Genomic DNA, 14,494 nt, shown 5'->3' with positions numbered 1-14,494 from the left:
AACATAGAGGTTTGGAAGACTTTTTACTAGAGAGGCTTTCAGAAAGGGGGCTTTCTGGAGCCTTCAGGAAATGCTTCTTTGACCCGGTGTGACCTAGTGAGGAGGTTGAGAAAAGGATTTTGTTAAAACATTCTCACAACAGGAAATAGGTCTCTTTCCTTTGGGATGCAGCTGGTAGGGGGCCTCTGAGCTGGGGCCTGCAAGCAGGCAGTCATTTTTGACCATGCGGTCAACTTGGATATCTGAAATAGGGTCAGCCTCCAGGGGGGGCCTGGAGATCTCTCACTTTTACAGCTGATCTCCAGCTGGCAGAGATCAGCTCCCCTGGAGAAAATGGCTGCTTTGAAGGGTGGACTCTATGGCACTGTACCATGTTGAGGCCCCTCTGCTCCCCAAACCCCACCCTCTTCTGGATTCACCCCCAAAATCTCCAGGTATTTTCCAACACAAACTTGGCAACCTTAAAAAGTAGACTGAAGGTGATAAGACCTCTGTAGAGAAATCAGAAAAGCTACATTATGGAGTGTGTCATCAGACAAAGTATATTTTGAGCAGGGACAGAGAATTTGTGTTTCTTATCAAGTTCTTTTGTTTACCTTTGCTTAGGTCTAGTGCTGTGCTAAAAATATGCTTGTAAACACTTTCTTTTAATAAATACTTTATATCTTTTAATGCTGGCAGCCATTCTCTGTACCACACAGACCCCCACCTGCCTTGGACATGCTATTTTAAAAGGAAGCCCCAGGAAGAGTGAAAGCAAGAGGCTGGCAACTGGTTATTCCTCCAAAGGTGCCCAAGGGTTAGACTGTCCTGTGGAAGCCAGGTACTGGGGAGCAGGAGATGCAGAGGCAAGGTCTCAGAATCTGGAAAGAGAGCTGAGGGTCCTGATCTTCCCCATGGGGAAATCCCCACCTTGATCAGGTTCTGGTGGCACATTACTCTAGAGAGAAGGAAAAGCCCCTGAATTGTAGAATGTGCCCAAATGAAACTGCCATCTATGGTGTATAACTTGCTTCTAATTGAGCTTGACCAACGCTTTTTTTGTAGCAGGAACTCCTTCGCATAGTAGGCCACACACCTCTGATATAGCCAATCCTCCTGGAGCTTACAGTATGCCCTGTACTAAAAGCCCTATAAGCTCCTGAAGGATTGGCTACATCAGGGGTGTGTGGCCTAATATGCGAAGGAGCTCCTGCCACAAAAAAAAGCCCTGATTGTGAGTCCCAGCTTTAGGCACCTCTGCCATCTGAGCCTAGACAAGGGGCAAACCAAGAAAGGGCCTTTTTGGTTGTGACACTGAAACTGTGCGATTCCCTCCCCAAAGTGATTTCTTTTCCCCTACCACTGTCTTCCGCCAGTGACTGAAAATATTCTATTTTGTTTGGTGTTCCATTAGTGATCCTCACTGATCCTCTTTTCTGCCGCTGTTTACATGCTTGCATTTTGTGGATTCGTTTTTACTGTTTTATACGTATCTGCATTCCAAAATCTGTTTAAATATTTTGACTGTTCCTCACCCTGGGGAATCCAAACCGGGAGGCATTAAAATGTTTTAAATAAACAAAAATGTGCATCACAAATAAATGAGGTACAACAAAAGCACAGACTTACCTGAGAGTGCAATCCTATGCAGAGTTACTCCAGGCCAAATCAATTTATTTCAATGAGTTTAGACTGCCCCGCCCTGGATGGCCCAGGCTAGCCCAATCTTAGGAGAAGCCATGTCCGGTTAGGCCAATGGACCATCCATTCCTACACTCTGTGTCACACAGTGGCCAAAAAACCCAGGCGCCATTAGGAGGTCCATCAGTGGGGACAGGACACTAGAAGCTCTCCCACTATGCCCCCCCGCCCCAAGCAGAAGCTAGATTGTCAGACTGCAGAAGCTAAGCAGGCTTGGTCCTGGTTAGTTCTTGAATGGAGACTGCTAAGGAAGTCCAGGATTGCCTTGCGGAGGCAGACAATAGCAATCCATCTCTGAATGTCTCTTGCCTTGAAAACCCTACTGGGTTGCCGTAAGTCATCTGTGATTTGACAGCACCTTCCACCAACCAGATTGGAGTCATCCTGGACCTGAGGGTCCCCAACGTCCTTCAGTAACTCTGAAGGCTTTGATGTTCTAGATCATGGCTGTCAAACATGCATCCCGGGGGCTGAATCTGAACCTTGGAGAGCTCCTATCAGGCCCCCGAGCAACCGGCTGTCATCTTCTCCCTTCTCCCTCTCTCTTGCTCCCTTCTGCATCACAGCTTGCTTTGCCAAGCCTACTCAGTCACACAGGAGCTACAGAACAAAGCCTCTGTTTTCTCCATTGGCTGAGGCTCCTCCATTGGGGAGGAAGGAGGAGGAATAGTTTGTTTTACCAGGCTCTCTCAATTGTACAGTGGAGCTACTGAGCCAAGCCTCTCTTCCTTTTATTGGCTGAGGCTCACCCCCCTCCTGGCCCCCGAGGAAGGAAGGAAGGAAGGAAGGAAGGAAGGAAGGAAGGAAGGAAGGAAGGAAGGAAGGAAGGAAGGAAGGAAGGAAGGAAGGAGCCAGAGCTTCCTTTGCCCAGTTCCCTGGATTGCACAGGAGAGAGACAAAGAAAGCATCTTTAATCCAATGAGTGCTAATGTTTTAAGCATGTTATATTTTAAGCTTCTAAAAAATCTTTGTGTTTGTGCCCTTTATAAAGTTTGTATCTCTGCTACTTGCCATTACATTTTATGACATACATGGCCTGGCTGGACAAGATCTCATTTATGTCAGATCCGGCCCTCATAACAAATGAGTTTGACACCCCTGTTCTAGATTCCTAGAGTTTCATTGCTCCAACAACCTGCAGTACTGCAGAACCCCTTTCAGTCTGCATATTACACAACCAACCTTACCCCACAGTCATGTGAGTTGCTACTCCGCCTCTCTGGTCCCAGTGCATTGAAAATTGTGAATGGCAGTTTGTACAGAATGACCTTTTCCGCCACTCTAACAGCTCTGCTAACACACAGGACTGGGCGCACGTGTTCTTCCTTAACGTCCATGTGAAAATGAGATGCGCCAGTGACAAAACGGCTGGCTGCTTCTTTGTTTGCCCGTGACTGCGGGGCCTGAATTGCCATCCTCTCTCTTACTGACACAAATCAAGAGCAAGTTTTCCCCTGCTGCGAAATATATTAAGCTTACAGAGCTTTAACAATGGGCCACCAAACCACAAAACCCTCGCTGTGGATCAGACTACTCTGGGATGTCCTTTTAATTACAGTAGGTAAAAGTTTGGGATCCTTTTCTCCTTAGGCACCAACGTCGTGGCCTAGCTAAATAAACTCCCCGTGGTTATATTTAATATGCTGTACTGTGTACTCCCCGTTAGCCAATTTATTCCAGCCATTTAACAAGGATACTCAACCTGACACACTAACGCAAAACAGGACGAGTTAAGCAAAAGCCAGAAGCGGAGGGGTCTGGAAGCTGTTTGACATGCACGGCGGAGCTCGTCGTCGTCAAGCCAATTAAGTGACCCCACGAGGGATGCTCTATAAACCAACTCTCGTCATCGTTCCAGGGGTACACAAGGGATCCTTCCATTTTCAAGCTGTTGTGAGCGGCGCAAGTTGCCCCTTTGTGTAGCTCATCGTCACACGTAGAGAAGCTATGAATTCTTGCAGCTGCGCTCCTGCACTGCTTTAACCTCCCCTCCCTCCCCCGAATCCCTTCAATCTCATCAAATCCCAATACTTGTTTATAGGTGTATACATATACCCCAGTATTTCAAGACTTAGAAATAGTGATCATTATCTGGCGATACCTTTGATGCTAATCAATTGATTGCTGTCTGATAACAAAGGCAAGAGTCTCCAACCTTTTGGAGCCCGTGGGCACATTTGGAATTCTGACATGGCGTGGTGGGCGGAGCCACAAAATGGCCAGAGCTAGCCACAAAATGGCAGCCACAGGGGCCAGAGCTCCCTGGCCATGCTTGTCTGGTGCCTGAAAAGATGTGGGCAGGCACCATGGCACCCACTCTTACCACTTTGGGGACCCCTGGCAAAGGGTTTCCAGCCCATTGGACACACCTGTTCAAAAGCTGCCTTGAAATAAATATCTCCTTTACCCTTTTATTTTTATTCTACTTGTAGTCCGATTTTTCTCCCTCAATTAAGTAGCTACTTTATAAGAGGAACAGATGGAAAAGACTCAAAGCCTGCTTTTATCAACTACTGTCAATCAGGGCTTTTTTTTTGTAGTAGGAACTCCTTTGCATATTAGGTTACACCCCACAATGTAGCCAATCCTCCTGGAGTTTACAGTAGGCCCTGTGCTAAGAGCCCTGTATGCTCTTGGAGAATTGGCTACATCAGGGGTGTGTGGCCTAATATGAAAAGGAGTTCCTGCTACAAAAAAAGCTCTGCTGATGACATATTTAAGATTTTTTTTTTTTACCCTACTGCTTTCTACACTTGAACAGCAACCACAACAAAAAATTGCAATAAAATAACACGAAACAGCCCCCAACACAGTAATGCAGAAAAGATCCATAATGTATTGTGGTTATGGCTGGAAACAACACACCCACACGACCCCACCCCTTGGCTTAAAATCCAATTTGTTTCAAATTAATACATTAAACAACCTAAAGCACATTAGAGTTATCCTGAGATTTTTGCTATTTCGAACTGACATGATTCTCCTGCCCAGTAATTCTTTAGGCCCTTGGTCACAAATTTCTCGCTGCAGGTCTGACCATTTCCAGCATGAGGTAGATTGATTAAGAAGTTTCAGAGATTTCCGATGATGAAGGACCAACATTACTTGGTGTCAGAACAATGTGATCTACTGAGATGGTTCTGCTGAAAAATCTTCGCTAAAAGCTCCCAATTACACTAAATGGGCAATAAATTGTCCACTTTAGAGCTCAGGCTTCAGGTTTACTGTCAGATAACAGTGTCAAGAAAGGGACCACAGAAGGGATAAAAGGAACTTAGGCATTTTACATGGTTAGGCCAGAACGTCCCTGCTGGATCAGACTAGTTCTCCATCTAGTCTAGCATCCTGTTTCATGCAGCGGCCAATCTGTTCCCCTGATGTGGCAACAAACAAGGCACAGAGGCCAAGGCCTTGCCTAGATGTTGTCTCCGTTTGCCACTGAATATGGAGGTTCCCTTTAATTTTCATGGTTAGTAGCAACTGATGGCTCTCCCTTCCACAAATCCAGTCTAATGCGCTTTTAACATGACCAGTGCTCATGGCTATCGTTACGACTGCTTGCTGTATGGTCTCTCTACTCCTTCACTACAAGGTTGGTGCCTGTGTATCTTTATGGAAGTGAACCCCCCCCCCAATTTCATTGCTCACTGAGTACAGAAGTATTTTTTCTTTCTGCCAACCAACTGGATTGGATGCCCCTGAGTTCCACCGCCCTTCAACTTCACTGGGTGTCCCCAAATTGTAGTATTATGAGATAGAGAAAGAAGAACATATTGGATTTATACCCCACCCTTCACTCTGAATCTCAGAGCAGTCACAATCTCCTGTACCTCCCCCCACCTACAACAAACACCCTGTGAGGTGGGTGGGGCTGAGAGAGCTCTCACAGCAGCTGCCCTTTCTTTCAGGGACAACTTCTAAGAGAGCTATGGCTGACCCAAGGCCATTCCAGCAGCTGCAAGTGGAGGAGTGGGGAATCAAACCCGGTTCTCCCAGATAAGAGTTCGCAAACTTAACCACTACACCAAACTGGCTCTCTATCCACCCTTTCCACCCCCATGCATAGTTATAAAACCACATGACTTTCCCTTAGGTGGTTTTTTCCTGTTTATTTATTTGGATATTTTCTAGACTGAAAAGGCTCATGCTCTTCAGTTTTTCCTCCTAATCGTCTTGGATGTCCTCTTTTGTACTTTGATGCGAGATGGTGGCATAGTGCTAAGGTGCGCTCACAGAGTGCGTCATCGCTCTATGCAACCATCTCATATCAAAGCCTGTCCATTTTTGCCTGTGAAACTCCCTAAGGCACTGTGTATTCACAGCAGTAATGACCCCAACAAGGCAAGCAAATAACTGTATATTCATGAATACTTTGGAGTACCTGGACATAGGCTCTGCAAGACCGTTCCCTTTTCTGAAGCTGAATCCATCAAGACAGCGGTGGAAACACCAAAGAAGGAGAAAGAAAAGAAACAGTTAACGACAGGGGTAAGAAAAAGGACACACACGTTTATTCCTATCACAACGTGTTCCTGAGAAAACTTAACTTACACACTGAGTTAAGCAACAGCCTTTTAATATGATTAAAGACTAGCTCAGGCTTAAACTACTGCCGTCATAGTCATCAGAGAGCACCAAATGAATAAGAACAAACTGTGAAAACTGTTCTTATAAACCTTCCCTTGGCACAATGGCCAATTTAAAAACTCTCTACAGCCTCCCGTGAAATTATCCCTCGCTGATTCTTTGGAAGCTCTTAAAATACACAAGAGTGCGGGGTGATCCGGCTCGCAGCTCCATGCTTAGAATTCGTAGAGCATGCAAAATGCAGTGCATGGGAAGGAGTGGATTTAAATGTTAACACCATCCTGGAAGAAGCCGATCAGAGTGGATCCAGCCAAGGGCCACAGTGACTCTGGGGAGGTGCTGTGTATGGGGAGTGACCATGGCTCTTTTCCTAGCAGCAGCTCCTCTGCATAATAGGCCACACCCCCCTGATGTAGCCAATCCTCCAAGAGCTTAGAGGGCTCTTAGTACAGGGCTTTCTGTAAGCTCCAGGAGGACTGGCTACATCAGGGGGGCATGGCCTAATATGCAGAGGAGCTCCTTCTAGAAAAAGAGCCCTGGTCATGGCTCAGTGACAGAGCATCTGCTTGGTGTGCTGAAGGTCCCAGGTTCGATCCCCAGAATCTCCAGCTAAAAGAACCCAGGCAGGAGGTGACCGGAAAGACCTCAGCCTGAGACCTTGGAGAGCTGCTGCCTGCCTGAGTGGACCTTACCTTGATGGACCTTGACTCAGTAGAAGGCAACTTCATGTGACCTGTCATCTCTCCCCACCTGTTGCCGAGACAACAGAGCTGATGTTCCCTGGCCCCGAACCAAATAGAATGTAGCTGACTAGTAAAGGAAGAATGTGGCCGGGGACACACATTTGATATCTGCGCTGCATCCATTTGTATGGACTGCAACTCTGAATGCATAAACTGCCCCAACTACACATTCATTACTAGATGCGACTAAACCTGGATCTATGGAAAAATCTAGCTGTTGTGTGGCACTGGTGGACAACGGAGCCACAAGATCCATGAGTCAAACTAGCTGCTCTGGCAATGGGGATATGTTGTTCTCATCCCGCTATCCCCAATTCAGTGGGAGGGCTTTGCTCGGCCTCTGTGATACCATCACAGGACTCCATCTCAGCTCTGAACAGGAATACACAATAAAGATAAATTTAAAATGGCGCCAAGAAGAAGCAGCTGATGTGGAGCAATGACTGTGCCTGGGTACCATTTTGGACAAATGTGGTTGCATTTGTGTCAAGGCATTTATTCAGTTTCCCTGGGGCAGTCAACGTCCAGATCTGAGTAAGCAGCAAAAGTGACACATAAACTGTAACACTCCTGCGCAATACAAATGGCGGTTCCTAGTCTGTTAATCTCGATGAATTCTGCTCTCCATCTTGTATCTCCATACTGACCCCTACTGGGGGTATGGAGGATATTCAAGAGAAGTGGCTGAATAAAGCCTGGCCCTGCCCTTCCAGTTCTGGTATTCCAAGGAGGTCTCTCATCCAAGTACTTGCCACAGTCGACCCTGTTTAGCTTCCAAGATCTGATGAGATCATTTCTGTTGCTTTCAGATATGGTTTGCAGGACCATCTGAGCCAAATAATTTAAACATGTGCCCTGATCCAGAGATGATGATTTGCCTTTGTATCAGGAACTCTAAGTGCAAATCAGACATTCATTTGCATGAAGATGTCTTTGATAGCTTTCAATGAAATGCGCATTTAGATGAAATCTCAAACATACTTCTACATCTGAATGTGAATGTGATGCACTCTGGATGTGTATCAACGTGTACCCATGGAAGGTAATGAAGAATAGGTGGCTGATTTGCACATTTGGATTGTACATTTACGTTAAATGAGCAGTTCTGGATATGGACCATGGAAGCAGATAGTTTTTCTCTGGGTTTGGGCAAAAAGCCGTGGCTTTCTATAAAATCACGAGGGGAAGTAAATGACCGAGGCTGTGAGTGCCATGATTGACTGGACCGGCTGTGGCTTAGAGGACTCAGCACTCTCTCTTGCATTTCCACACAGCCCGTAATTGATTGATGCTATTTGACTGTGGAAACTTGATGAGATAAAGCTGCCTGGGCAAAGCACTCAACAGATCTGGGAATAGTTTGCTCAGTTTAAGAGTCTTTTTTTCCTCTTCTGCCACAGTCTGAACAAAATGGAAAATATGTGTGTGAGTGTGGGAAAAATGGGTGCCATGTGTAATAGGGGGATTAAAAATAGATCGCTTGCGATGAGATACTGAAGCCGGTTAAGCGAGGCGGTCCTCAGTAATCCACTGGCGTGAAATATTAAGAAGTTTACCCGATGTCTGAAAACTGGTAATTATTTCAAACAGAAACACCCGAGCAAAGTCTGTAACAAATGAATAATGATACACTGATATAATGCTAACACAATGACAGCTTGTTTTGTGATAGAGCAGAAAAAAACAATGCTAGAAAATGGAAGTTTATGTAAAACATGAGCATTTCGGAAGACAAACATCATGGCGGGAACAGTGGGACTGCTTCGTTTGTTGTGATTGTTTTCTGATTGACAGTTTAAGATACTATCATGGGCTTTTGCACACCGAACGGCCATTTAAAAATGCTGAGAATCAGATCTTTACAAAATTACGATAATTTTTCAGGGATAACAGCAGGCACGGTTGGAGGTCAGGGTTGACCATGTGGTGATCACTGCCAAGAGCCCTGTTCACACATCACACTGAACACATGGACAGCCTCCAAGTACACGTGTACCCCGTTCGTAAGAAACAGCCAATGCGTGTTCACTTTACAACTGAAACCGGGGATTAGCACCTGGATAAATGGCGGTTTTCAACCACATGTTCACCTCTACATGTGTTGCCGTGTAACATAAGAATGGCTCAACACGTGGATAAATAAAAATCAAGTGAATGCCATGCACAGATAGTACATTAATTCAGTGTAATTTGTGAACGGGCTTTTGTGCAAATGTGGTGGATTGAAGAAGGCTTAGTCAAGCCTTAATTCAAGAAGAACTTTGTTTCAATGAAGGGCTGGCGGCAAAGGGGGAGGTACGTTGCTCTCCTCTCAACAAACCAGCAAATGCGTAAGCAGAATCACATCTGAAGATATTCTGTTATTCAGTTTTGAGCACTAACAACTGTGAACATGTGCTGGGCACCAGGGCCGCATGGGAGGGTCCCCTGACTGAGCTGGCATAAATGATCGTAGACCTGGCACAGATACCTTCCGCAATGGTCGTTCTGGGAGATGCCAACATTTGTACCGAGTTTATCATGTGCGGCTCAGGTCAAGACATGTTCACGAACCCTTGTGAAAATAAAATTGCTTGCCCCGACTCTGACGTGGATGTCCTAGCTGCGAACAATACCTGTGCTGGAGGTGTTGATTATGTCATCCTGTCACTTCGTCTTGGATTGTTTTCACTTTGTTCCCTCCTCAGACACAGAGGCAGCGTGCTTGGGGAAGATGCTTTTAACCACATGCTTATTGAACGGCTGCCTTTCCTGGCTAATAAAAACTCGTAAGCGTAGATTGCTTTCCAGATATAACTCCGTTCTCAATTATTATTGAGTATAATTTAGGTGATCTATAAAATATCAGATGATGATGGGGAAGAAGCCTCTATCTCTTTAAAAGGCTGTTATCCATTCACTCCCTAAGGGGATCTTTGAGTGCTGATGACCCAGTAAATTATCGTCCAGTATCTGATCTCCGGTTTCCGAGCAACGTAATTGAGCATATAGTTGCTTAGCAACCCCAGGCACACCTGGATGATAGAAATACTCTTGATCTTTTTTAGCCTGGCTTTGAGAAGAAGACCTTTCTAGTGGTCTTGGTGGAAGACCTTCAACAGGGGATTAACATGAGAAGTGGTGTTTCACAGTGCCCTTTGATGTGATCAAATATCCGGTACCGTTGGAACATGGCTACGAAATTTAGTGGTTATGCTGGGACTTGGCACACAACAGTTTCAATTAGGGCTGGTTAGAGAAGCCTGAAGTGCGGTTGATAGCGTAATGCGGTGGGAGAATGATGAGGTTATGAAGTGGACTGCTCCACTGAGGTCTCAACACAGAAGACTGCATTTTTTTTAAAAAAAAAGAACTCCTCCATATACAAACTCCTGGCAAGCGTAAAACCACCACAGCAGGCAGGGGGCGAGACTAAAATCAGTGCCGAAATTTGCAACTTGGTTCAGATAATGAACTTCCATAGCCTGTACATGCTTCAACATAATGCTTAAACACTTTCCCAATTCTTGGATGCCAATCTAGCTCCAACAGAGCTAAAGAATCAATTCCAATGGATTAATACAACCAAAGGGTTCCACAAATCAATGGAAAAACCTAAAAATATTACAAATTCGGGGGGAGGGTGTTGAGAGAAGCTATGCAAAATAAGCTTTTTAAAAAAATACTTTAGCATTTTCCAACTCTGCTTGTAATTACTGAGCCAGTTCTGACTCCTGCTGAGGAAAGTTTGCTCATCTATCTCCATACTGCCTAGGATTGCCAACCTCCAGGTGGTAGCTGGAGATCTCATGGGATTACAAGTGAGCTCTCAGCAACAGAGAACAGAAAAGGACTGCTTTGGAAGGTGGGCTGTATGGCATTTTACCCCATAGAAGCACATCCCCTCCCAAAACTCTGCCTGTCTCAGGGTCCACCCCCCAATTATTCACAGGTAGAGAATATAACAAGGTTGATTACTCTTGCTATAAATCATATTGAAGAATTCTTTGGTGCTTAATGGATAGTCATCCTCCCCCTGCCTCAGCTAGCTGTGAAGCCTTCTTCAGTCCCAGGTAGGCTCCCCCTAAAGCCTTCTCTTGGAAGAGACCCACACGCCCCTTTCCCCTGAGGTTGGCTGCATTCTTGGAATGGACAAAGACTGAAGATGCTCCAGTGTGCCACGACAGCAGAGATTCATCTATAGACCACACTTCTATCTTGCTCCTCTTCCTAGGTGTGCAGGACAGCCCAGATGTGGCTCAAGGCAGTTCAGGTCTCCCTTCCCTGTTTCCTCCTCACAACAAACCTGCAAGAGAGGTGAGGCTGAAAGCCTATGATTGGCCCAAGTGAGCTTCCATAGCTCAGCAGGGGATCTGAACTCATATTTCTTAGATCTTATTCTATCACTCTGATAGCATTATTACCCTCTGTAGAAGCAAAAGATAGAGCCAACCTAATCAGTCCTCTCCTGCTTTCCAAAGTGGTTCTTTCCTTACCTTGTTTAAGCTTCGTGCAGCACTGTCTTTTCCACCAGGAGTGAGGTTTCGGAGCTGCACATCCAGTAGGCCCACCAACTGGTCCATGGCCCGGACTGAGTAGGTGATGTCTCCAGCATTCAGGTGGCTTTTCGTTTGCTCGGCCAGTTCCCTCGCAACGTTGGCAGCCGTTTCTCCCGACTTGAGCTGTGGTTTGGAGAACAGGAGAAAATGGTGTTATTTTGCTGCCTCCAGTGAAAAGGAGCCCATTTCCACGTGTTTGGGGCAGAGGCCGCCCTGGATGCTCTCCTTCCACTAATAAGGAACTTAGGTATTATAAATTAGGATTCAGCTGCAAATGCAAAACCCCTTCCTTCCTTCCCTACATTTTTCATGTTTTGAAACCGTAATTATTTTGGACCATTGCTTTAAAAAAAAAAAATCTTTCCTAACCTCTGGCTACCCAAAGACAACCTCCGCTTCCTTTGTGATGCACAACCGAGCGATCCACTTTTCTCGGCGATTACCATGAATTGTTCTGACCCTGGAGCAAATCTCTTCTTGTCTCATTAAGAAACTGCCCCGGCCAAAACGTGTCCTGTTCTGTCCTGTCATTTTTGAAGGCTGATACCATCTATTTTGTTCTCACTTTGCAGGAGGCCTGTTTGGTTCTTTCTTTTTTGAAATGGCGCGGGCGGCAAGGCTGAAGGCAAACGAGAAATGGAACAGTCCGGGGCTCAACGATGACTCATGGGGGTGGGGAACGGGAGATCACGTGCACCCCAAATTCCCTACTCAAGCATTCTGCAAGCTCTCAGGGGTTCAGCAGACTGGTTCTCTTTCCCTGCCTTCTCCTTCACGGCATGACCCAGATGGGGGTGCCACCTGACGCTGCCACCACTCTGGAATTAGTGTCCCTTGAGAAGGCCCAGAGTCCCCTCGCAAGCCCTTCAGATCCCTTGCTTTGGCCAAGAAAAGAGGCGTGTAGACCAGGCAGAGTAACAAAGGACAACAAAACGGTTTATTTTAAACAGGAGACTCAATAAAGGGGAAGTGAAGAGATAAGGTGCTTTAAAACAGTAGTGACATGGGTGAAGGAAAATAAACATAAGGTCCCTAACGCGACTGAACTTAAATGTCCCTTGTCTGTTAGGCCCAGGCCTCGGCCTGCTCACTTTCTCCCTCAGAGTGGGGGTCTTCCTCCTAACAGCAGCCATCCTGCCTGCTCGACCTCTCAGGAGGAAAGAACAGCGTCTGCCTCCTGAGAGAGCTGTTAAACTATTTCCCTCAGAGCCGACTTGGACGCCTATTGGCTGATTGTAGGCTGTCTCTTCCTACTGAGACACAGGCTTCACAGGCTCCCTAGGCCCACTAGGCCTCTCTCTCACAGCACAGCACAGATCATGACACTTCATATGCAGTCCTCAACCAGGGGAAGTTTCCAACCCCTTTTTTGCATACCAGAGGATTTCCCCAGAGTATGTAGAGGCCTCTACTGTCTCTGTGGATGGTCCAATCTTGTTGCTGTTGTAATTGGCATGGGGCCCTCACAGGGTTGGTTCAAGGTACTGTGTCTCCCCAAGCCAGGTACACCCATCTTTTCCTGGTGCTGCTGCTGGCCGGGCCCCACGATGCTATTCCTGAGCAATGCTCCCTCTAAGCTGTGGAGTCTTGCGAGCAAAAATTCTACCTTGTGAGCTACTGGCGTTAAAGTTGTGAGTGATTTGGCTACTGCATAAATCAGTTTGCTCTGGGGCTATCCTTCCCGAGCTAAGGCAAAAATATGTGAGCTGGAGGCTAAAAAACTGTGAGCTAGCTCCCGCTAACTCAGCTTAGAGGGAACACTGCTCCTGAGGCTTAGCTTGGACCTGATTAGCAGTGATGGCCAAGAATGAGCTGGACCCCTGCAGTGCTCTGGCCCCTTGAGCTAAGCCCCTGTCTCTTTGGTGTGCCTCCCTAAGTTGGTGGCTTGGCTGGGGGAATCAGCCCTGGGGCAACTTTGGACAGACTGAGAATCTTTTCATTTCTCCAAGAAAAAAAAAAGAATATATTTGTACAGCTGAAGGATCTACATATCAGCACCAGTATATAAAAAAAAAATGAATAGCGGATTGAGAGGTCTTCCACATGATGATGCATTCCTCCGTGGTTGTTGTGGCAGCCAATGCTGCCAGATGGCCTAAGAACAGGTCTGGTGGTTCATCTAGTCCAGCATCTGGTCTCATGCAGTGACCAACCACTTACTCTGAAGGGCCAGCAACAGGGCAGAGAGGCCGAGGCCTTCACCTAATGTTGTCTCCTGGCTCCGGGTTTTACTGCCTCTGGCTCAGGGTTTTACTGCCTCTGAATGTGAAGGTTTCCTTGAAGTGACCATGGCTGATAGATGTTTTAAACCTGTCTATACCTGTGGTCATCACTATGACTATTGGCAGCGAATTCCACATTTTAATCACGCATTGCATAAGGAAGTCTGTCCTTAATCTATTGCCCATAAGTTTTATGGGACACCCTGGAATTCTCGTCTAGAGAGACAAAACTGAAAGTTGCTTTTACTCCAGGTATCCGTTGCCCCTTCAATCCAGTGCACTGCATGAATTTATGCAATGGATTTTATTGCTTGTTCCCCACAGCTGAACCAAATTAAAAAAATGCTTTTCGTAAGGCATTCATGTACTAACCCTGTTTCCTTTACATAAGCAATTCCATGACCATTATGCGACTTGCTTTGAGTTCGTTGTATATTTTCTGTCTTTCACCATCTGGTTTATGCTAGAATTAGGAAGGGTGCCTGTTTGCATGAATGTGAGCTTCAGCAAAAGGAAAAACAGCTAACTTGCAACTGTCCCTGAACTATCCCCTGAATTCTGCAAATTTAGCCTGAAATTTCCTACCTAAGCCATGTTTCGAAACAAAGAATACTTGCAAGATTGGGTGAAAAGCTCTGGCCCTAGAAGACTTGTTCCACTCTAGTATGACACACATTTGAACCTCTCCATGTAGCTAGCCTCTCCCTCCCCCAGCCACCAT

At 46.1% G+C, this 14,494-nt stretch overlaps 1 protein-coding gene across 21 annotated transcripts in view; it reads right to left on the bottom strand.

The window, feature by feature from the left end:
• ADGRL3 (adhesion G protein-coupled receptor L3) overlaps nt 1-14,494 on the bottom strand; it is an 813,661-nt gene that overhangs the window by 245,003 nt on the left and 554,164 nt on the right. For all 21 annotated transcript variants that reach the window (XM_060236824.1, XM_060236827.1, XM_060236810.1 and 18 more), the window contains 2 exons: nt 11,489-11,674; nt 6,065-6,103 (listed from right to left, as the gene is read on the bottom strand). In XM_060236824.1, the coding sequence (XP_060092807.1) occupies nt 6,065-6,103; nt 11,489-11,674 (225 nt within the window). The remainder of the gene's footprint in view (nt 1-6,064; nt 6,104-11,488; nt 11,675-14,494) is intronic.

The sequence above is a fragment of the Heteronotia binoei genome, chromosome 4, assembly GCF_032191835.1.
Source record: "Heteronotia binoei isolate CCM8104 ecotype False Entrance Well chromosome 4, APGP_CSIRO_Hbin_v1, whole genome shotgun sequence".
Classification (NCBI taxonomy): domain Eukaryota; kingdom Metazoa; phylum Chordata; class Lepidosauria; order Squamata; family Gekkonidae; genus Heteronotia; species Heteronotia binoei.
This window is presented reverse-complemented; position numbering and strand designations above follow the sequence as displayed.